The sequence below is a fragment of the Notamacropus eugenii genome, chromosome 4, assembly GCF_028372415.1.
Source record: "Notamacropus eugenii isolate mMacEug1 chromosome 4, mMacEug1.pri_v2, whole genome shotgun sequence".
NCBI classification, from domain to species: Eukaryota; Metazoa; Chordata; class Mammalia; order Diprotodontia; family Macropodidae; genus Notamacropus; species Notamacropus eugenii.
The window spans coordinates 438,050,049-438,073,567 of record NC_092875.1 but is presented as its reverse complement, the minus strand read 5'-3'; the positions used below and the strand labels follow the sequence as shown (position 1 = coordinate 438,073,567).

Genomic DNA, 23,519 nt, shown 5'->3' with positions numbered 1-23,519 from the left:
TCTCAGTCCAATGGCCAGATATGGATCAGGGCGACTGTAAATGGCCTTGGATACAGCTGAAGACCTTGGCCTTTTTAAGCTAAAATCTTTCCCAGGTCTCAGTTTGTCTGAAGCCCATTCAATGATTAAGACTAGATTTTAAAAATGAGGCAAAAAAGGCCTCTTTTACCAAGGCAAAAAAAATCAATCTGTGAGGAGAAAACCCTCAGGGTTTCTGGCCAAAACAGAAACAATTGCTATGTACACTCACTCTAAGCCACTACAACCCAAAAAATGAGGAAGCAGGGCTTGGGTTGGGACATATTGTTGGCCGATCAATGAAAGAGTGATTTGGGTTTAAAGCATGATTGAAATCTAACTCAGAAACACCAAGATATCTAGTGAAGTTTCAGTGATCAAAATTTACATTCCTTTGGGCAGAGAACCTTAGAACCCATGTGGATAGAGGGAGAGGAGCTGAGAGGAGTGGAGGGAGAGGAGGGGAGGGGAAGGAAGAAAGAAGGGATTTGCATTGCCCAATTGTAACTTGCCAGTTGGGTCCCCAATGAGGCTGCTCATATTACACACATGTCATGTTGTTTGTCCTTCATTCTTGAAGGGAGCCATAAAATCAAGAAAATGATGCCATGACTTGCAGGTAAATTAGATTTAAGTTAGGGAGATCTGTGCAAGGTCTCCAGGCTCATTTTCTCCTCCAGAGCCATCTGGATCCAGTGGCAAAATATAGATCAGGACAATTGGAGATGGCTCCCATATTGTAAGTGAATAATTCCTAAAACACATCTTTATCACAGAAGAAGGGTAAAATTATTCTATTTAATTGAAGGGTATATACAACTAGGAATAGAAAAGGAGAGACTTCAGGATAAATGTTATCAAATTATGAAAATTGTTCTGTGAATTTTGGACTCAAAGAGCCACACTTGAGGACCTAGAGAGACATATGTGGCCTACGGGCCACAGGTTTCCCCACCCCTGTCCTAGATATTCTCTCTTCCCTTGGATTTAGATATAAAGGGCTTTTAAGAAACAAAAGGGTGAGTGAAAATCCAAGAAATATAATCTTTCATAGCATTTTGCATATATCTTTAGTCTGAAATGGGAGCAAAAATAGATAAGGGGGTGGAAGTGGAGGATAAGCATGTATTAAGCAGCTACTCCATTCCAGGCACTGTACTAAGTGCTTTACAAATCTTATCTCATTTGATACAACAGAAGGTGGGTGCTGCTCTCTTTCCCTTTGTACAGTTGAGGAACAATTGGCAGACAATGACTGAGTGACTTGCCCAGTATCTTACAACTAGTAAGTTTCTAAGTCCAGATTTGAATTAAGTTCTTCATGACTCCAGATTCACTGTTCCACCTGGAATTCCAGATTCTACTATTCACTGTACTTACTACCTGGCTGCTTCTTAATGGCATAAGCCCAGACAAATGGCTAGCCAGAGCCTACCATTTAATAGAAGTACTGGAATTGACGCTGTCATTGGAACTGTGTCAGGAGGGTGTAAGCAATGCTTCCAACTGTATTCTTTTTGCCAAATATTAGCTTCACATTCTAGCCCTGTCAATCTAGCAACTTTCTAATGTGATAAATTGACTTTAGAGAAAGAAAGAAAGAAACATTCCACATTTACAATCTAAAAAAGAAAGGCTCACTCAAACACTGAACACCATTTGAGTATTTTTATTCCCATCAGAACTGCATATGTATGTTAGATATCATCTTCCTACACATCTGCATTCTGGAGTGTGACACTGCTGGTGCTCCGTGAAAATCAGTGTGGGTGGAGGTGAAAGAGGGGGTGGAACAAATGATAATGTGTGTAGCATATATTCCATATTTATACAAAAGTGATTCCAATGACTGAACTCTCAGGGCAACTAGGAGTTGCAGGCTATCTCCCAACCTGACACTTTGGAATCTAGCTGAATGGTTGAAAGAGGAAAGAGAAAAGGGAAAAGAAGGAGAAAGGGAGAAAGAGAGCAAAAGAAAAAAATATAGTGTGATTGTATTTGTAGATGAGGCCCTAAGAGCTATGACTCAGAATAATCTGGATTTACTATTCAATGAATAATCCAGAGTTTATCTATACAATGCAAATGTTTTCCCTTTAAGATAGTAATCCTGGAAGGTCATACACTTATTCCAATTATGCCTCATTGCTAGAAATCACTTTTGTAACCCCTTCTTCTTTTCTAATTATCTTTAGAACACATTTACCATGGGACAAATGAACAATTGGGCAATTGCCAACTTTTTTGGGGGGGAGAGGGTATAGAAGGGAGGGGCAAGGTCAGCTAATTACAATGGATCATTTCTCTTAAGAAGTAGTGGTAGACGTAGTTAGACAGCTAGGTCAGGATCCAATTGTGGATAGCCTTAAATGGCAATGAGGGAATTTCTTTAATCTGTAAATAGAAAAAAATCCATTGTATTTCGGAACATTAATTTCACAGTACTTCATAGTGTGTTTTGGGGGGGAAGGAGAACGGAGCAAAGACTTAGGTGTTTGTGCAACAATTCAGGTACCTCCTTGATAAGAGATTCTGTGATCTCTTGATTTAAACAGACATTTCTTGAATTTTCAACTAATTTCAGTATGATCCCAGAGTCTTTGTTATTCATTTTTTGTAAGACATAGTCATCATTAGTGACATAGTAGACTACTATGAGTACAAAAATATTGACAAAAATAATATGTACTCAATATTCTTATTTATAAAAAGAAGGATTTGTGGTAAATAAGTTACCAGGTTCCTTCTCTTCTAAATTTTGCAAGCCTAGGACTTCAGGAAAAATACTATCAAGTTATGAAAATTATTCTCTGAAATACTTACTTTACTTCTATATGTAGAAAAAAATCATCAATTGTTTGTGGAGAGAGCATAGTATAAAGAGATCTGGACTTGGAATTAAGGTATTTGAGTTCTTGTCCCACATGTGTTATTAAAATTACACGTGACCTTGGTCATTCCAACCCATGTGGTGATTCAGTTTCCTCAATTGTCAAATGGTCATAACAATATCTTCCTGCTTACTTCACTGAGTTTTAATATCAGTCAGTAAGTCAGTCAACAAACATTCATTTATTAAGTATGTACTATGTGTCAGGTACTGTGCTAAGCATTGAGAATACAAAGAAAGGTTAAAAAAACCCAACATATCCTATTATCATCATTTCCAACCCGGCTATTTTCCTGGATTTCATCATCTCTGCCTTCAAGTTATGGAACTCTACAGTCTTCAAAAAATTAAAGTTGAGAACCACAGAAAGGGAGAGAGAGAGAGAGAGAGTGAGGAGAAGAGAAGAGTGAAAATTAATAGATAAAACTGTTAGCATTCTTTTCCCTCTTTTCCAGAATTCTTTCATCATTACTCCAAGAACAGAAAGGTGCCACATAAAACCTTAAGGCCCATTTTGTATTTTCTTTTGTTACACAAATAGTTCATCACTTGGTGATTATCTTCTAAAGAACCTCTCTGTACTTCACTGTGCTAGAGAGAGAAACTTGATTAACTCCGTGACTTAATGAGGCATTAAAGAAGAATTTTTCTAGGAAAATAAATTTTATTGTCCTTCTACAAAGTACAAAAAAATTTTCATCTATATATTTGCCTAGTTTCTTCTTCATGGTACTTACCAGCAAACTTGACAACCAGAATTTATGAGTAAGATATAGTTTATTTTGAAATTTATTCATTTTTTGTTTCTAATGATTCTCCATAGAAATATTGAGCATTGTTGCAGCATTATTTATTCAATTTCCATGATATGTGTGGAAGGGGGTGAAAATCATTTCTTATAAGTAAAATACTGTACTATGTTTTCTAATGTACCATCAACATTGGAAATGATAACAAGGAAACAAATGTGCTTTGAACCAAAATGGCAACATGCAATTCCATTTATTAACAGCCTCAATATTTTTTTTATTTTTTATTTTTTGCAGCTTACATCCTCTTTTATACTTTGGACAAAAATACACCAATTGATGACTGGATTATGGAATCAATCAGTGGTGATCGACTAACTCATCAAATTATGGATCTTAACCTTGACACTGTGTACTACTTTAGGATTCAAGCCCGGAATTCCAAAGGAGTGGGGCCTCTCTCGGACCCCATTGTTTTCAGAACATTAAAAGGTTTGAAACTATTCCTCTTGCCAATCTGCTTCTGTGAGATTTTTCCAAAGTAGTTTTGGAAAGAGCTATAGAGACTTCTCTCCACAATACTTATGGTAGGAGCAGAACTGTGGTGGACATTCACCTTTCATGCCCAAATCATAATGTGAAAGAAAGATTTATTGTATTGTCAAGTTTCCTGCAGTCTCCAGTGAGACAGACACACAACTTCACTTTCCCCATTTAGAGTCTTTTTGGAATTTTTGTATTGATTTCATGAGTATTGGCTGCATTCAAAACATGAAATCCATCAGCCGTAAAATGGATAAAGATGAGAAGCAATGAGTTATGTGAATGTTGTAATGGAACCAACTTTAAGTGTATTCTTTCAAGAGCTATTGTCCATGTAGGTAAAAGAAAGCTTTGAAAATGGCAAGGAAGAAAATTTCATATGGAAGTAATGTGTTTATTTTAGGCAACTGGGGCAACATAGAACATTTTCTTACTGTATAATTTCCAGAGAAAAGTGCTGCATGCTTCAGAGAATAAAAATAGCCCCTAGAAGAAGCATAACTATCTATGGCCTTAAAAAAAAAGAAAAAAAAAAGAAAAAAGCCCAAGTCAGGCATCATATCAAGATAAGGTATTAATATCAGCCCTTGTTCCTGAAATAAACTGCACTAGATTCTGTAGGCACCAATAATTCAGGAATTTTAATCTAGTTATAGATATCCAAAAAAATTTGGAATTTCATTAACTGATGTTGAAATATATTTTCATAATGATGAAAAATGTTCTAAAGAAGGGTTAGTTGAGTTTCAAATGACCATGCATGGTGACATGGAAAGAGGGATGAACAAGTCACAAGACTTAGATTTTATTCCTACATATGCCACTTCATGCTTCCATGACCTTGGGCAGGTCACTTAAATTTTCTTGGCCTCCATTTCCTCATAGATAAAATGAGACAGAGAGAGAAAGAGACTACTAGTCTTATGAATTAGGTCCATTATTTGGTATGTGTAGAGGGTAAGGTGCCTGAGGTGGCACCAGAAAACTCCTTTTTCTCTCACTGGCCTGACTCACTCACCCTAACCTCAACTCACACTGGCAAGTCTAGAGAGTCAGGGGGATGTTCACAAAGTAGTACTGTCAGTGGCTACAACAAAGGTAATAAAGGGCAGCCCTAGTGTGGAAGAAATACACATCATACACAGTAGCAATTCCTGAGTCCCCACTGGTATGCTTCCCATAATCGCACAACGTCCTAAGTGATGCTGTTCATTCTTAAACAAACATTTTTAAAAAACAGATCTTTATGTCTTGCTTCCCAAAGTCTTTGAGCCACAGAGGAAAGTAAAAGGAAATGGAGACAAACTTTTGAGAGATTTCCCTTGTGTCAAGCTATGGATGGTGTTAGAGAGCAAGGCAGCCTTTCCCCTGGTCAGCTTCTCAGGCACTGCAGAAGAATCATCTTTCCTCCTATCAGTTTTTTGAAAAAGTAGAGCTTTCCTCCAAATTACATCCACTTCCCACATCAAAAGTGGAGGTCAGCTTGCATCAGTTTCTTAGCTCCAATAGCTTTTGCTGTCTTGCCTTCTTGAAAGAGCCTCTCAACTTTTCTAGTCCCTCTCCTGCATTTAGCTTCTTTGGTCACTGACTCCTGATCTGCTTTCTGTGTAGCCTCTAATCTGACCTCTAATGCCTCAAATCAAAGAATCTTCATGTAAAGTGACCCACTTCTAACACAGGCCGAGAAACCCAAAATACACATTTCTGTTTGATATAACAGAAATAGTTATCATATAATAGTCATATAGTCCCCAAAATTTTCTTTGATATCAGATTTTCCCAATAATAAATTCTGATGTTCTGAAAACAATAAAATAGTTGCTGATAAGCAATATATTGTGCTCATCTCTGTCATTAGTACGTTTTTTCTGTGCTCTACTTTTATCCAGATCTTTTCATTACTTTTATCTGAGGAACTGTCGCCCTTCCATCTCTCAAGATCTTCAACAGAGACTGTGTTTCTCAAGCTCTCATCATCTGTATTTCTTACAAAATATCTTTTGTTCTGATCCTTTCAGTAAATTAAAAAAAAATATCCACGTAAGAAAGGGGTCATACCTAATACTATGATCTGGATGAAAATTTAAAAATATAGTCAGTCACCCAACGAATATAATCTCATGGTATCAGAACACTAGTTGTGAAACCCAAGACACTTGGCATTTAATTTCTCTGAACATTTTTAGCTTTCTCTTTTGTAATGGAATAACAGGCCATCTTCCTGACAGATCAGTTATGATGTAGTATTTTGTAAAACTATCAAGCAATGGAAAAAAATGAATGATGGCGATAATTGGGTGAAATCATCACCCAATTATTTGACTTCCTGAAAAGGAAGCTTCAGGTCATTTGTATGGTACCTGACTTAGTTGCCCCCATGCATTTAGGGAAATGGACCAGGGAAATCTATAGTTCTGAGATATGTACATGTAAATACAACAAGAACCTGGCTTTAGATATCTACATACAGTAAGCACACAACCAAATGTTCAACTTGAACTTAGGATCCTATATGACAGTTCTTAATAAAGTAGTGAAAGGTTTTGTTTGTTTGCTTGGTTTTTTTAGGGGGCAAGTTGGGGAGAATGGAGAAGTTGAGGGGAGAAGGGAGAATTTGAGAGGAAGAAGGAAAAGAAAATGTATATGCATTTGTTTTGAGCTTATTATGTTCTAGTCAGGTTTTTAGGGCTTATGTGACCAAGTCAGTTTTCACTCCAAATGAATTATTTGGAGAATCCTGGTTATTCATTATGCTATCATGAAATGTGACTAGAGAGTACTTTGTGAATATTTCATCTCCATCACCTAGAAGGGTGCCAGCTTAATTTCATGCTTGCAATTTGTGCCAACTAAAAGATCTCAGGGAAAGCTTAAAATGAATCAAGGCAACCAAATATAATAAGCAGGCAGGGTAATGAGACATTGCAAGATTCACAAGCAGAGATACATAACTAACCCCAAAAGATTATTTAATGAACTGGATATCATATCCAAATATGTTTATCCAAAGGTATTACAATTCATCTGGGAAATGATTCCTAGAGATGAGAATATCAGAATATACCACAAAGATAAATCTAGGAATTTGTTATAACTTGTAATAGTCCATGAGGAATAAATCCGATTCTCTGATATGAATGTTTAATGTCCATCCTCTAAATATGTCATGTTCAATAATAGTCTGAGAATTTTTACAAATCTGTCTCTAACCCATAAGGTACAGGGGGAGGAGGTTTCTGAATTCTTGAGCACATTCTGAATTATGCAAAAATGTTGATGCTTTCTGTCCTAAATGATAATTAACAAGGGACATGTAAGTCACTTGTGTGCCTCTTATAATAACAAATATTCTGTTGGCAGAAAAATTCATCCATCAGAAGAAATGTGAAGCCGTAATGGTTTAAATCACCCTCAAAGAAACTCATTCAGTTGTTCTCTGATTTAAGCAAATTTAGCTCACAAAGCTGCTTTAGCAAATCCTCTCTATTTTATGAGAAAGCAACATTCATTGTTTTCTTTGAGAGACTCATCTGCAAATCCTGAAACCAGGAAGTTCAAAGGGATCTATTGAAAATGCTACAAACAGGCCACTATTTCATTGCTAACTGTGCTTTCATACAGGTACATGCCAAGTCCTTCTCCTCTATATTTAGCCTCCTTGAAGATAGTCCTTATTTCTCCTGAAACTCAGCTTGATCTGTTCTGTAATAACATTCAGCAGACAAGATTATCATCTCTTATAAAGTCAAAGGAAATAGTAGCTTTAAAATATTTAAAGATGCATTATTACATGGCAAAATAAGAATCTGGGTTGAAGATGATGTCTGAGGGAAAGATAATGAGTTCCATTCTGGACATGTGAACTTTGAGATATCTTCAGGGCATCCAGTTTAAAACATTTAGTTGGCATTTGGTGACATGCAACTGGAACTTGGGGGATTAGGTCTGGATATATAGATTTGGGAGTCATTTGGATAAAGATTATAAGTAAATACCTAACGAGTTTACTGAGAGATTATGAAGAGAGAAGAGAGCACAAAGCAGTCTTCTGATAATATCCACAGTTAGCAGATATGATACAGAATCACAGGTTCCCAAAGTGGATGACACTACCCACTGGGGAGGGGTGCTGGAATGATCTAAAGGGGGCAGTAGTAGCCTCCAGGGTAATTGGGGGGTGCTGAATAAAAATAAGGGGGCAGTGAAAGAATAAAGAAAGATAAGAAAATTTTGAAAAACGTTCATACATATTTCATCTATTGTGTAACATAGCTAAAACTAACATATTGTAGTTATTACATTATTTTCCAAATAGACACACAAAATACAAAGTGTAACCCATCAGTGGTCAAGTCCGCTGACAAGTCTTAACAAGCAAGTGTTGGCAGGTGAACTTGTTGTGCATTATCAGGAAGTCCAGAATACATTGGTAGGAATATGTGCATGTAATGACTTGTTTACAAAACAATACTATATGGTTACATGATGCAATATTGTGTTATCAAAATTTCAATGCAGGAAAAAAGCCCACAAATTTGCAAGAAATTATTAAATTTAAGATGTGTCATTTCATACACACACACACACACACACACACACACATATGTGTGTTGGAATGATGTAAATTACAAAAAAAAAAAAACTGTTAAAGGGTTAAAGAAAATAGATTTCCAAGGGGACACTGATATTTTTTAAAGGGGTGGTAGACCAAATAAGTTTAGGAAACTCTGAGAGAAGCCAGCAAAAGAAACTGAGAAGAGGCAACTAAATGGGTAAGAGAAAAACCAAGAGATAATAATATAAGAGAAAACAAGGGAGGCAAAAGTTTTCAGAAGGAGAAGGTGGTCAACATTGTTGAGTGTGACAGAGAGATCAAGAAATAGATTTTCTTAAATGACCAACAGATATGACAATTAAGAAACCACTGGTAATTTTGGAAAGAGCTTTCTGTTGAATGATGAGGTCAGAAGAGATAAAAAGTAGAATGAAAGGAAGTGGATATAGAAGTATTTGTTTGTTTGTTTGTTATTTTCCCCCTAAGGTTTTGGTTCTGAAAGGAAGGAGAAATAAATAACTATATCTTGAGGGGACTGAAAGGCCAACTGTGAGGGTGTTTTGTTTGTTTGTTTGTTTGTTTGTGGGAAAACAGATTTGTTTCAGTGAAGTTGGTAAGGAACAATTAGGCAGGGAGGGAATGAAGAATAAATAGGCAGAGATGATTCCTTTGATGAATATAGTCTGCTATAGAACTAAAAAGTAGGTGAAATCAAGGGCATATACATAGATGATTTATGTTGGAAAAGAGAAGAACAATCTTATCAGAGATGAGAGGAAAGGAAGAGATAATAGGGGAGGTGATAATGTGGAGAGGAGGAGCTTTGGGAGGTATAAGCAGAGAAGAGGTGTCTTAGAGCAGTTTATGTGGGAGTGGAATGGGAAATCAGTCAAGGAGAAGTAAAAGGATTGCCATGGAATAGTGAGGGCCTATCTGAAGCTGAATGACATAAATTTCTAATAGACACAGTCAACTTTGTAACTTTTTCTAGATTTGTTTACATGAGTAGGAGTAGACAAGATGGATGGTAGGAATAATCCCAGGGCCAGGGTTTTAAAAGGGATGAGTGGCAATGAACAAGGGGATAAAGTATTTTTGAGTATAAGATAGTATGTAATTTGAATTGAATGTCAATGGAGAAAGGGAGAAATGTAGCCAGAGTACTGAGCTGACAGAAAAGTATTAATATAATCACAAAAAATACCCAGTGTAATACAGAATACCACTCCTTGATGATCCTAATAATGTCAGAATTTCAATAATGTCATTACATTTCTACTCTTAAGATATTTACTCTTGATTAGATTGAGCTGAACCACATCCTAAATCTCCTCACTCAGATGCCCTTTACCTTGTAAAGGAAGCTAGCTTAAGTTGGATCTCAGCTTCTAATGCCCTTGCCCCCTTCCTTTGGAATTCATCACATGAAGGGCAAAAAAGCCTAAATGAAGTGGTATTCTTTGACTAGATTGGCAAAAACCACTAGAGTCACTCGTTTAGGCTTTGCTTCCTCATTTTACCTCCTCTCCATCTCCTCCTAAAGGTATAAGCAGCTTTTGCATGGATCTTGGAATTGGGAAATCTATTGCGCTTTTCACTCATGGGACATCCCCCAGGGAGGCAGGTTAGCTACCCTGTTATCACAACTAAAGATGTTTTATTCTCCAACTCAGACCTCACCTTCTGACACATACTGGGCAAATCATTTAAATGCTTAGGGTCCTGGGCAACTTTTTAAGCTTACAGCTGGAGAACATGTGCTGATACACATTGACAAACGGAGTTTCTCAATTAAGAGTTCCTTTCACTCACAAAAATGTCACAGGACAAAGGAAAGACTATGGCTTCTAAAATCCTATGATCCTATGATCCTATAAATTCACTATCTTAGGTTACCTGTGAGTACAGTCAAGTAGTCCTCATATGTGACAGTAGAAGAACCAAATCCTCGGCACAAATAATAATTTTTTTTTCTTAACTCCAGTAAAACTTAAACTTCAGAATTTGTTTAGTTCTCCTTTGGAACGAAAATCACCAGAGTCTGGTACTTCAAATGAAAAAATTCAAAGTTACATCAAGACAGCCATTAATAACTACAGATAGACCCATAAGGTTATAGTGAATATGGAATTTTCATTAAAATGCACATTAATTCTAGTCACTTTGTAGAAAAAAACCCCTTTTAGTTAAGTCTGTGGATAATGAATGCACTAAGTTGAAGACTAAAGGCAAAAGAGAATAATGAAAATGAAGAACATGAAGCAGATTTTCTTTTACCACCTACAAATATTTCCATTAAAATGAGTATGTGCAGATGAGAGTCTCTTGAGGGTACCCCCATTAAACGTTTCTTTAACATTCTTGACAATTTGGGCACTGCGAAGTCTAAGACATTGTTCCCTATTTTCCTTCTACCTCAAGCAGCTCAGCTTTTATTGCAGCAAAGTGACCTCTAATGCTGTATTGGGGTGCTGGTTTAAAGTCTTATCCCTAGCTCTTCATTGACACCTGAGCATCTCTGGGAGTTCTCTGTGTGGGTTTTCTCTCTGCTCTATCTCATCCTTATAGATTTCTATTTGAATCTTTACATAAATCCTCTATAACAGGTACACCCATGTACCAAAGACCTTCCTCTAGCTCTTTTATTATTTTGTGGAGATCACTGCAATACCTGGGCTACCCACCTCTTACCCATCCCTCTTTATGTATCAACAGATCATTTCCCTTTCTTTGCTATCTCTGCAGTTACTACCCAAGAAACAGTTTGTTCCTTTTCCAACTGATATATATATGTAATGTCCTTCTGCTATATGTTTTAACAATGAATGAAAGATACTAATACTTCAGTCTTATGCCCCCTGGTGTGTGACCTGGACCCTTAAAAGGCTGGTCATTTGATGGACCCATTTTACTAGTACCAGATCATCAGTTGGTGTCAGAGTAGGGACAATATGTTGAGTAGCAATCTTTGCTAGTTGGTCAGCATGTGCATTTTACTCATGTTTTGGCATGGTGAGGGCCACATGAGCATCTAACCAAAGATATGTCCCATGTATCTTCCCATAATTTTTTGCCCCAGACTTCTTTGTCATGAATTTCCCAGTTTTGATTTTTCTACATGGGCATTCATATAGCTCACCCATGAATCAGTGAATATATGACACTAACCCCCTTGTTCTGTTTTGATAGCTTGACGATAGCTTGATGTACTGTCATAAATTCAGCATACTGACTACTTCTACCTATCCTAGTACTTTCCAAAGTCTGCCTAGTTCATGGGTTATAAGCTATCTTTTTCCAATGTCTTTTGTGGTCCAAATATTTTGTTGCCCATCAGTAAATCATGAACACTGTCCCATCAGTTAATCCATCATATCCCTCATTTCATTTTACCAATGACAGTAACAACTGTTGCTTTGGTTCACGGTATGTATCATTTCCCTCAGTATCTATGTTTGCTAAAGATTCATATAAAGCAGAAACTCTACTTTTCCTTCTTTAGATCTATTTTGAATATACAATTTTCCATTTAATTAGGCTAGCCTCTTGAGCATGTCCAATTCTGTGAGAAGCTGGGGTACTCATTACCCAGGTCATAAACAGGTTTCCACATCTTAATATTATCTCATGACCCAAAGTCAGTTGTTTAGTCTCTACCAAAGCCCAATATGCAGCTAACTACTGCTTTTCAAAACTGGCCTATTGAATTTCAGATGAAGGGAGTTTCCTAGACCAAAACCCTAAGGGTACATTTTAGCTTTGTTGTTTTTGCCATAAACTGCAGTTTGCATATTCATCCAGTACGGTCACTTATAATTCCACTAGGCCACTTTTCACAGGCCATAAATCTAGGGCCAATTGCATAGTGGCCTTTGCTTCTTCAAAAGCTTTGCTCTGCTCAAGTCCCCAATCAAATTTATATTTTCTCATAGTAATTTTATATAAGGGTTTCAAAATTTGTCCTACATGTGGTATGTGATGTCTCCAGTATCCAAATAATCTTATAAACTTTTGGGCCTCTTTCTTATTGGTGGGTATAGGAAAATCCTGAATCTTTTGTCAGGCTTGTAGGAGAATCTCCTGCAGCCCCTTATTCCATTGCATACCCTCAAAATCTTATGGTTTGAACTGGCCCTCGAATCTTTGCAGAGTTAATCTCCCACCCTTTGTTTTTCATATGCTCAATTAAAAGTATGGAACTCTTCTGCACTTCTCTTACATTTTTTTCCTTGTATCATAATATCATCTATATAGTGGGTAAGGTACACCAGGTAGCTCTAATTCATCTAAATGTTCAGCCACAATCCTATGACAAATAGTGGGATTATGCAGATGTCCTTGTGGCAAGCATATAAAAGTACATTGACAGCTCTGCCAAGTGAAAGCAAATTGGTCCCGTTATTTAGAATCTATTGGAATAGTAAAGAAAGCATTGGCTAAATCAATAACTGCATACCAAGTTGCATCATTTTTCTGGATCCTTTCCATTAAGGTAATGGTATCTGGAACAGCAGCATAGAAGGGAGGAGGAGTCACCTTATTCAATTATCTATAATCCATTGTCATTCTCCATGTCTCATCTGACTTTCATATTTGCAGAGAGGATTATTTCATCAAGGGACTAACACTCCTCCTCAACATATTCCTTTGTAGTATTGATAATTTCATCTTGCCCACCTGGCACACAACACTGCTTTAAAGTAATTACTTTAGAATGTTCAGGTAAAGTGATTGGGTCCATTGTTATTTTATCCACTAAAACTATATTAAATCCTATCTTCCTTACTGCAAATTGTAATCTCCCTTCAGATAAATTTAGATTCATACCTCTCAATATATCTATTCCAATGATGTATTCAGGAATGGGTACAATTGCCACGGCATATTCTTTCTTAGGTAATTGTCCAATTTTCATCACTACTTTGACTTGTCTGCTGATATTTCTGCCGCTCCCAGTCCTGTGATGGTGACAAGAGTCCCATGTTTAAACTTTTCAGGGTTTCCACATATAAGAGAGGCCTCTGCCCCAATATCTATTAATGCTCTAGTTGCAATATTTGATCCATTTTTCCAATATATAGTCAAATTGATTTGGGATCTGTAACCCTGTCTGTGTATTTCTTTAATCTGAGCTAGAGCTCAGCCAATTTCCTATTCTCTCTGAAGGAGTAATGAACTTCGATGCAATGCTTCAGGAGCATATGTAGGGGCAGTTTTTACTTCTCTATTCTGTCTAGTATCAAGCCCCTTTTCTTGGTATATTCTGTATAGTACATTAGTTGTAATACCATTATGCTTCCAAAATCTACCCCTGCCCTCAGTAGAGCAGTAAACAATTATTTTCTTATCAATCTATTATGACTTTGAATTCACTGGCTATTTACTCTTCTCTCTCAAGGAAATTTATCTTTTCCCCAGTCCCCTAAGTCACTTAACTGTGAAATTTTGTCCAGCATCTCTGAAAAAGGGGTCCTTATTTCTCCAATTATTAGAGTCAAAACTAAGTGTTTGTAAGCAGGAGGAGCCGTCTTCACTATTATATTCTTATGGGAAACTGCTAAGGGGGTATCATAGTATGCATCGTTTTTCTGATTATTATGGTAGTCACAATAGGACAGCACTTACTACAGCCTTCTGCAGCCAAAGCTAACAGATTAGTTGTGTTGTTACCCCCTTACATATTGTAATCTCTAAAGGCTTGCTGTATGAAAGGATTCTGACTGATACCTATAAATTTCAAGCAATCCATGCCATCTATCGATACTCTTCCAGTTCCTTTATCACTGATTCTCACCATGCAAGATATTAATGATTCTCCCATCCTTTGGGTGAACCAACTCAAAATATCTGTGACTTCCTGCTGAGTAAAATCTTGTTATTTCCCTAACTAAACACTGTGTTCCCTGCTTGGTTCTCTGTTTTCACCTTAGTAAGGGTGTGAGTTTAGAAGTCTCCCCCTGCAACATTGTTTCATTTTCCAGCTCTGACTTGTTACATTTTCTGCCCATGTATTGTCCTGGCATGCTCATCATGGTAACTAGACTGGGTCTGTACTAAGGTTGTATGCACACTTCTTTTGTCAGCCTTCTGCTTTTTAGCTAAAAGAACAGCCTTTTGTTCTACCTGAAATCCCCCAACCTGCTCTTTTAAAGGAGAGTTTGACCACTGAGAATTCCCATACAAACTAGCTAACTCTTTTTCCATCTGAATTTTTTTTTCCTTCAGCAGCTCATCTCTGCTTTCACACATAATACTTGTTAATAAAATCCAGCCTCTCTTACATACCCCTGCCAGCTCTTTCCCTGGTCTTATTGGTATTCTTTGTAAACACCTATCCAAATCTCAAGGCTTTCCCTCCTACAAACTCACTTCCCTGTTTTCACAAAATCCAGTGCTTTTAATCCATTCCCTCGCTAGGGCAGCATATGGTAAATCTTTCCATCCTGGGATATTCATTTCTTCCTCTAAATATTTTCTGCCTCCAAATAGAGATTTTACACCCACAATCTTGTTTGAAATGCTAAATGTATCACCAAGGCAATATTCTCAGCACTGGTAGTGACTATGAATATGCCAGCATAGTTCTCAATTGTAAAGTATAATAGACTCTCCATATAGAAGGGAGAAGAAAAACATTTATTCAGACACCAGAAAGCCAAATCCCCAAACTAGAAAGTCAAATCCATCATAATAGCCATGAAGACAATATACATTAGGACTTCAGGGGACAAAGCCATCCTCAAGCCTCCCACCACACATACACTGGGGCCTTGCCACAAGCAAACAAACACTCATGAGCCTAGATGTGCCTTCCTGCCTGTGTCTTTCCCAGCTCTGACTAGCTTGACCAACTTCCTTCCAGCTCTGCTCCATCCTACCTATTTTACCCATTCAGCAAGCTCCTCCCACCACATGTGACTTATGCTTCCATGTGATTTAAGCAGGTCACATGGGCCTATTAATGAAAGGGAAAGATTTTTGTATTCAAATTACCATTGCAATCAGTCAGCTAAAATTTATTAAGTACCTACAATGTGCCACATAGTATGCTACATGTTAAGAATAGAAAGAAAGGCCAAAAAAGCTCATCCCTTTCCTCAAGGAGCTACTACCTAATGGGAGAAACAATATGAACAACTATGTAAAAGCGAGATAGTAATAAATTCCTATAGGCACTTATAGCTATTTTATCTATGCAGTATACACACACATTTTATCTATGTAGTATACACACACACACACACACACACAAACACATATATACATATAGGAATAAAATGTTTTAGAGGAAGACCCTCAGATTAAGGATGACCAAAAAAGCTTTCTTGCAGAAGGCAGGACTTTAGTTGAGATTTGAAGGAAGCCAGTGAAGCTAGGAGGCAGAAACAAGGAAAAATAAAGACCCAGGCATGAGAGACAGCTAGTGAGAACTTTTGGAGTAGGGAAATGAGTGTTATATGCAAGAAACAGGAACAAGGCCAGTGTTACCAAGTTACAGAGTGTCTAGAGGAAAGTAAGAAGATTGGAAAGGTAGGAAGAAGCCAGATTATGAAGAGAGCCATCAAATTTCATTGAAAGGGAGGCAAGAAGTGATATGGTCAGACCTGACCTTAAAAATGATAACTTTGGCAGGTGCTTGAAGGATGGGTTGGAATGGGGAAAGACTTGAGGCAACAGTTGGACTATGGAAATTATTCAGGTATGATGTAAAGGGGGCCTGCACCAGGATGGTTGTAGTGTCATAGGAAATAATGGGGCATATAAGAGAGTTGCCATGAAGGTAGAAATGACAGGAGCAGACCACTGATTGGCCCTATGCTGTTTTACATTTTTACCAACAGCTTGGAAAAGGCATAGATAGTATGCTTATCACATATGAAGATGCCAGAGTTTGAAAGGATAACTAACATACTAGATGGCTAAGTCAAGATTCAAAAAATCTTTGTGACGTAAAAAATATTAGGCTGAATTTAATAAGATACAATTTAATGTTTGTGATCATATTTTCCAACATGGGTTCCAAAAGACCATTTCAGAAAGACAAGAAGGCATCAGTCAGGTCTTTTTCATGCAAAATCATCTGAGCATTTTAGTAGACTGAAAGTTCAATATTCACTAACAGTATGGTATGGAAATTAAGAAAGTAAATGCAATCCTTAGACTTTAGGGAGAAACATTGAATCCAGGTCTGGGAAGGCATTAGACCTGTTGAATTCTGCCTTAGTAAGATCATATCAGGGGAACTGAATTCAGTTCAGAGTGCCATATTTTAGGAAAGACATTGATAAGCTATAGAGGTTAAGCATGTGTAGACCACGGGTCACATAAGAAGTAAGCTGAGCCAAGTATGCTGGTTTTGCCTGAAGAAAAAACCACTGGTTCTTCTATTTCTTTAAAATTTACAAAATTTACAAATTTAAAATTTACAAAATTTCCTAAGAATTAAAGTCAAACTCATTGGCCCAGAGTTTGTAATCTCTATGACTTTTTTTCCTGTTGAACATGAGTGTCATCATGGTTGAAATGTACAGAATGACATAAAATATATCATCATTAACAAATGATTTAAAAATCTAATCAAAGACTTCACCTAGAGGAGGAATAATGTTTATAATTGCCCCAATGTGTGGTTCACAGTGTCCAGAGTATAGGCTCACCAGTGTCCAGAGGAAGGGAGCCAACAAGTGGAATGGATAGATTGAGTTGACGTCACATGGAAAATAGTAAAAGAAACTGGGGATATGTAGATTCGAAAAAAAGATTTGCAGAGAGGAGGGGATTGATGATGTTAATATCCAAAGGACTATCAGATAAAAGGATAGGCTTTTTTGCTTGATTGAAGAATGAGAAGGACAAAATAGTCTCAATGTAAAGGAAAACTTGCTCATGATTAGAGCTCTCCAAAAGTGGATGGAGATGTTTCAAGAAGTACTGGGCTACCCTTCTCAAGAGGTGTACCAGCAAAGGTTAGGAGACCACTTTTCATATCTCTCATCCAGGCCCAATGCCATGTATTCCATGGTTTTTGGAGTCCTTTCCTACTATCAGATCCCAGAGTTCTGTGGAAATATGCTATTGCTTACTTATACCTACCATAAATCTTTCCATTGTCCTTTGGGTCACCTGCATCTGTGATTATCCTGAGAATAGAAGTATACTATGATTTGTGTGACATGACAGCTGTATTTCTCAAGGACACAAAATGAGAATTAAATTCTATGATCTGCCCTAGGAAACTACTAGTCAACAAGTTAACACGTTTACATTTCACAGCACAAGGAGAAGTTGAATTTTATCTCTCTTTAATGATGATGAGGAGAAATGAATAAGTGGGAGATGACCTTATGATTTATCAAATAAAAATATATCTAACGAGTAAACTTTAGTTTTAATGCAAATCAAATTTTATGCATATCTTTAAAACTTTCTCTAAAGAGTAGTTTATTATTCAAAAAACGTTTCTTGTGATTCAATGGAAAACACATTTTCCTGTAAAATTCCCCTTTACTTTTACTATGTCTTCATGTCATTGAAAAATGAATATAAAAGAAGTGGATTACCTAATTCTCAAATCTGTTCTCTTGTCATGCAAACACATATATCCTATTAATCTGAAAGGAACTTTTGTCCCTCCGTATTCTCTTGTCTGGTCTCCTTGTGACCAAGGGCATACATTGTAAGATAGCTCTCTGGGGTGGAAATGAAATAGGTGATCCTGAAACAGAATCTTTTTTTCTGCATAAACGTAACTAGCGCATAGAACATAGCTTTAAAGTCAGAAGAGGCATTGGAAGTCATGCTGTCCAATCCTTTCGTTTTATTATTGAGGAAACTAAGGTCCAAGGAGGTTCAGTGACTTGACCCAATCCTACATTCCAGGATCAACCTAACAAATACTTACAGATATGACCCCAAGAAACTAAGCAAACTTACACAGGTATACCAGAGGTCTCAAAGATAGCTGTGTCTTTGTGATAGCTCTCAATGTATAACATTGAAAGGATGAGGTATGCCCTAACATATGATGCTAACGTCAGTGGATCAAAAGTCTACAATATTCAATCTAATTCAATTAAACAAACATTCATAAATATTTTCTCTAGGTAAATAACTATGTGACCATATAAATAAATACATATGGCCCTTGCCCTCAAGAAACTTATAATTTGACAGAAAAAATAAAAACTACATTGATAGAAAGGTACATATCAGGTTTCTAGAAATGTAGTATCAAGATTCTGGCTTATCTATTCTGCTAGTCTTCAATTTTGCAAACCAAATAGCTACCTGCTTTTTTTTGTTCAAGTAATGAAAAAATAGTTTCCTAGATGGTAACTCATAAATAATCTGAGACTCTGACAGCTCAAAATTTGTTGCTTCTTTAGATTCTAAAGTGTTATCAAACTTATTTTAGATTGTAGTATTCTTTTATGACGTTATCAGGCATCATCATGGAAATTGGATAAACTTTTTTTATAAAGATCATTGACAATGCAAAATATCTGTCAGAGCGAACATCCTTTATGTAGGTAATAATTATTTAGTAGTTGAGCTCTCAATTTTTTCTGCTAATTCTACCTTTAATTAAAATTTCAGCGTAATTATTCTGAGATCATGTTGAGGGGAGGTATGCACACCATTAAATTTCCTGTTGTGGACGGGTGAATATTGGGGATTTTATAACAATTACAATGATTCCTTTTCTTTAGAGAACTTTTCAAATGAAAATAGATAACTATTTCCTTTAATCCAGGTTACTACATTTTCAGTGCAATGGGGCACTGGTTTTGATATAAAAACCTGCTAACAAAATTGTTGATTTGATATATCAACTTCTCTGCTGGCAGCTGTCCAAATCTAATGTTGTTGTCTTTTCTTTCTCTCTCCCTTTCTTTTTTTATTTATTTTTTGCAGTGGAGCACCCTGACAAAATGGCTAATGACCAAGGTACAGTGGCCTCAATCTGTCACTTTCCCCTATTTGAATCAATGCTATATGTTTGAAATGATGTCACATGTCACTTTGCATTCTACTTTTCACCTGGGCTATACACCTGATGAGGCAGACACTGGAGCGATAATTAATCTTGTTAATGAAGTTCTGCTCGGTTGAGGCTGCTGCTTTGATGGGGAAGATGTAAATTTTCTTGAGAGGAAATTGTTTTGTCTCTTTTCTGAAGGACCAATTAAAATGTCAAGCTTCTTTGTATGAAATAAATTTTTAGTCTCTGTCTGCACTTTTGAATAATTCACATTAAGTATAATTAAGCTCAGCATAATTTTCAAGCTGCTCTTGCACCCTTTCTTGAGCTATAGATTAAAGTTCTGTAGCCATGGCAGAAAACCATAAATCATTTTCCCTTCTCCCCAATCAGTGCCCTTTATTAAAAGAAAGCAAAGTGGAGTCAACCTTTTACTGCCTTTGGCATTACTAATTCTGACACTAAGTTTTCCCATTCCTTGAATTGAAAACCTCCCCTGTTCTAAGCGTTTTATCATCTTTGTATCTTTTTGTCTAAAAAGTTGTGTAGAAAGGCAACATGATGTCTTTGAAATGATTCTACATAAAGGTAAATGAGAGCTATTTATCAACCTGGGAGAACAGAGTTTGGCATTCCTCTGATTTGTAGGCCATTTGGTAAATTGAGATTGGATCCTCTTTGTATTAGCAACGAATGGTATCCAAAAAAGGATTGTTTATGTTTTGTGCTTTCCAGGGAGCTTGGGTATTTCAAGGTGCATAAGTGTGTAAATAAATGCCCAGCAGTACAGATCAATTTATTTAGTGTTCTTTAATTTAAACATGATAGCGCCAACAATCTTTCTGCTTTGGGTATACTTACTGTAAACAGAATTGATTTGTAGGCCTAATGTCAAGTTGGGTCCCATTAGGACATTGGAAGAAAACATGATTTTCCCTAATCTTATCCATGATATTTGGGACTTTCTGAGCAATTGTTATGAATCTATACACTAAAGTGTTGTTTCCTCATTCAATACTTTTAAAGTGAGATGTAGAAAAACAACTTAAAGGGAAGAGAAACCAAGCCATTACAATATATAAATGATAAATGACATAGGGATTATTATCATTCCTCGTACATGTTTTATTCTGACTGGTTCTATTTAAAATTTCTCCACAGCTTCCATATCTATTAAATAGTAATGCTCTTGAAAAATACTAGTAATTAGTGGTTATTGTGGTGATACCTATTCACTTGAGTGAATTAGACATAGTACGACCCAAATCTGAACTTCAAATAATTGATCAAGAGAAAGAAAAATGATGTCAAAATCCCAATTAAACATTTGCTTTTTTTCCTTCTATTTCTTGGTCAGTAAGCATCACCTAACAACCCCTCCCCCAACTCCCTTCCAGAGTTGTAAGGTAGGTAGAGTATGTGATTTAGAGTCATGAAGACCAGCATTCAAATCCCACCACAAATGCTTATTAGTTGTTTGGCTGTGGGCAAATCACTTATTCTCTCTATACTTTTCTTTATTAAATGAGAATATTAGATTTAATAACCTCTAAAGTCCCTTCCAGATATAAATATGAGATCCTATGATCCTACTGAATGACTATATTCCTGAAAACTGTAATTATATACATATATGGAATTCCAGGTAAGTGTGACATTGATTAGAGAAGAATAACAGAGCACCTTTCTACCATGAAATGCTCAGTGTTCTTACTTATCTGGTATTCCTGGTTAGTTCTCACCGATGCCAGTGGCTTGCTCTTTAGGGCTGTGGTAACTACCTTTTGAACTGTAATTCCTAAATTGACTGTGCATTCAGAAAGGCAATTGCAGAGAACAGCCAGGCTTGAGAACCATTATTGCCAATGTATTCCTATTACTCTATTGAAGAAAATACTTCTTTTATTTCCTCCATATGACTTAGAAAGAACCAGTACACCATAATCCCTTTCGTGCTTTATTTGAGCACAGTTGGGAACATAATTTGTCAAGTTTGGAGATTCTAAATTTTAAATCAAACTCAAGTCATTCTGAAGGTCCATAGGGATCAATTGAATACAATTTGGTGATTCCAAAAGGGATCCTTCAATTCTTACAAAGAAAGCACTTGATATGTCCTGACCATCAAGAAAAAAAATATTCCTTTCATAACATATCTTCTGAGTGGATGTTAAAAGAAATCAGAAGACCCAGATTAAGTGTCCCTCTGCCCTGCCCTGCTTCCCTGCAATAATAATGATAATTAATAACAATAATGAAGATTTTGATCAGAATATTCCAAGTCCTGATATATTCTAAAACCAAAAGGGTAGACTTTATTTTCTTCATTATTTGACTGATTCTCTCTACTTCCTCCCTGCCTCAGTGTGATAGGTTTGTGATAAGTGGTTGAATCTCAGAAAAATATTCCCTCTACGGAAATTTGGCACTATGGGTCAAACTGAAACTCTTTTGGTTGAACCCCCCCCAAAAAATGTGGCAGGGCAATTTTAGTAGCAGAAGAGAAAAAGGAATACATTTTTGATCGTTATATGAAGTCTCTTTGCAAGCAATCAAAATAACCATCAATCAATAGGTATTTTTAAGTAACTGTGCTAAGTATTGGCCATGCAAAAAAATAAAAGGCAAAAAACAATTCCTGCCCTCCAAGAGCTTACAGTCTATAAAACTAATAATTGTGTTGTTCAGTCATTTCAACTATTTCCAACTCTTCATGACCTCATTTGGGGTTTTCTTGGCAAAGATAGTGGAGTGGTTTTCCATTTCCTTCTTCAGAAAATGAATAATTATAAAATCTAATAATCTATTAAAATCAGCTGTATTTTTCATTTTACAGTAATTTGGGGAAAAGTCTCTGATTCATCAATTAGTGCTGCTTTGAAGATATTAGGTAGTTTGTGCAAAGCCTCTTAGAGCTGTCTGCAAATCATTTGCATTAGTGAGAAACTCTTTGGAAGCTTTACTTCTTTCCCACATATTCCCAGTTTGTATCACCTATATCATTTTAAGACTATTTTTTCCTTATTTTTTAAAACAATATCTTCTCATTTTTACTTCTTCCCTTTCAACTCAGAATCTCTAAATTCTAAAATATAAAAGGAATAAATGGTGGGAAAAGAGGAGGGAATAGGGGGAGGGGATGTTTAATATTGGGAAGCTTTTTCAAACCTAGAAGCACTTGGATTTTAGGATTAGTTGTGGTAATCATGTCAAATTGAAAGAGATATGACTCCAAGCAGGCCTCATATTGACTTAGAAAACCACAGATTCATAGTATGTATGTTATATTGTGCTTTTATTGATTTTGGCTAACCACTTCTCAGTTACCTCTTAATCTGGATGCTCTGGGAAGATGTGCAGGCTAGCCAGCCAAAGCAGCCTGCAAATTTGATACCTCTGGTTATGGTAGGGTATTATAGGAATATAAGCTTCAGAGGTGGAGGGGACCATAGAGAATGAATGATCTGGGTGGAAAAATGAGTTTATTTCTTCCCCTCTTTGATTCTTGGAAATAAAGAGAATTATCCGTAGAGTAACCAAAAACCAGTAAGATATGCATAAAATCAATCAATCAGTAAACATTTCTTAAGTGCTTACCATGTGCTAAGAACTGTAATTTAAGAAGATATTAGAGTAGGGCAGAAAGTTTCCTTAAAATTAATAGATTAAAATTGTTTCCATTGCTTTCACATGGAAACCTCAGACCAGAAGGTGGTTGACTCTACCATTTTGACTAATGAATGAGTTGCTAAAATTATATAGTGCCCAGCACAATGTCTGAAA

The 23,519-nt window shown here is 36.5% G+C and overlaps 1 protein-coding gene across 1 annotated transcript in view; it reads left to right on the top strand.

Moving 5' to 3' along the window:
• Positions 1–23,519, top strand: part of DCC (DCC netrin 1 receptor) — a 995,337-nt gene that overhangs the window by 834,704 nt on the left and 137,114 nt on the right. Inside the window, 2 exon segments of the mRNA XM_072606654.1 lie at positions 3,955–4,149; positions 19,670–19,702. Coding sequence (XP_072462755.1) covers positions 3,955–4,149; positions 19,670–19,702 — 228 coding nt within the window.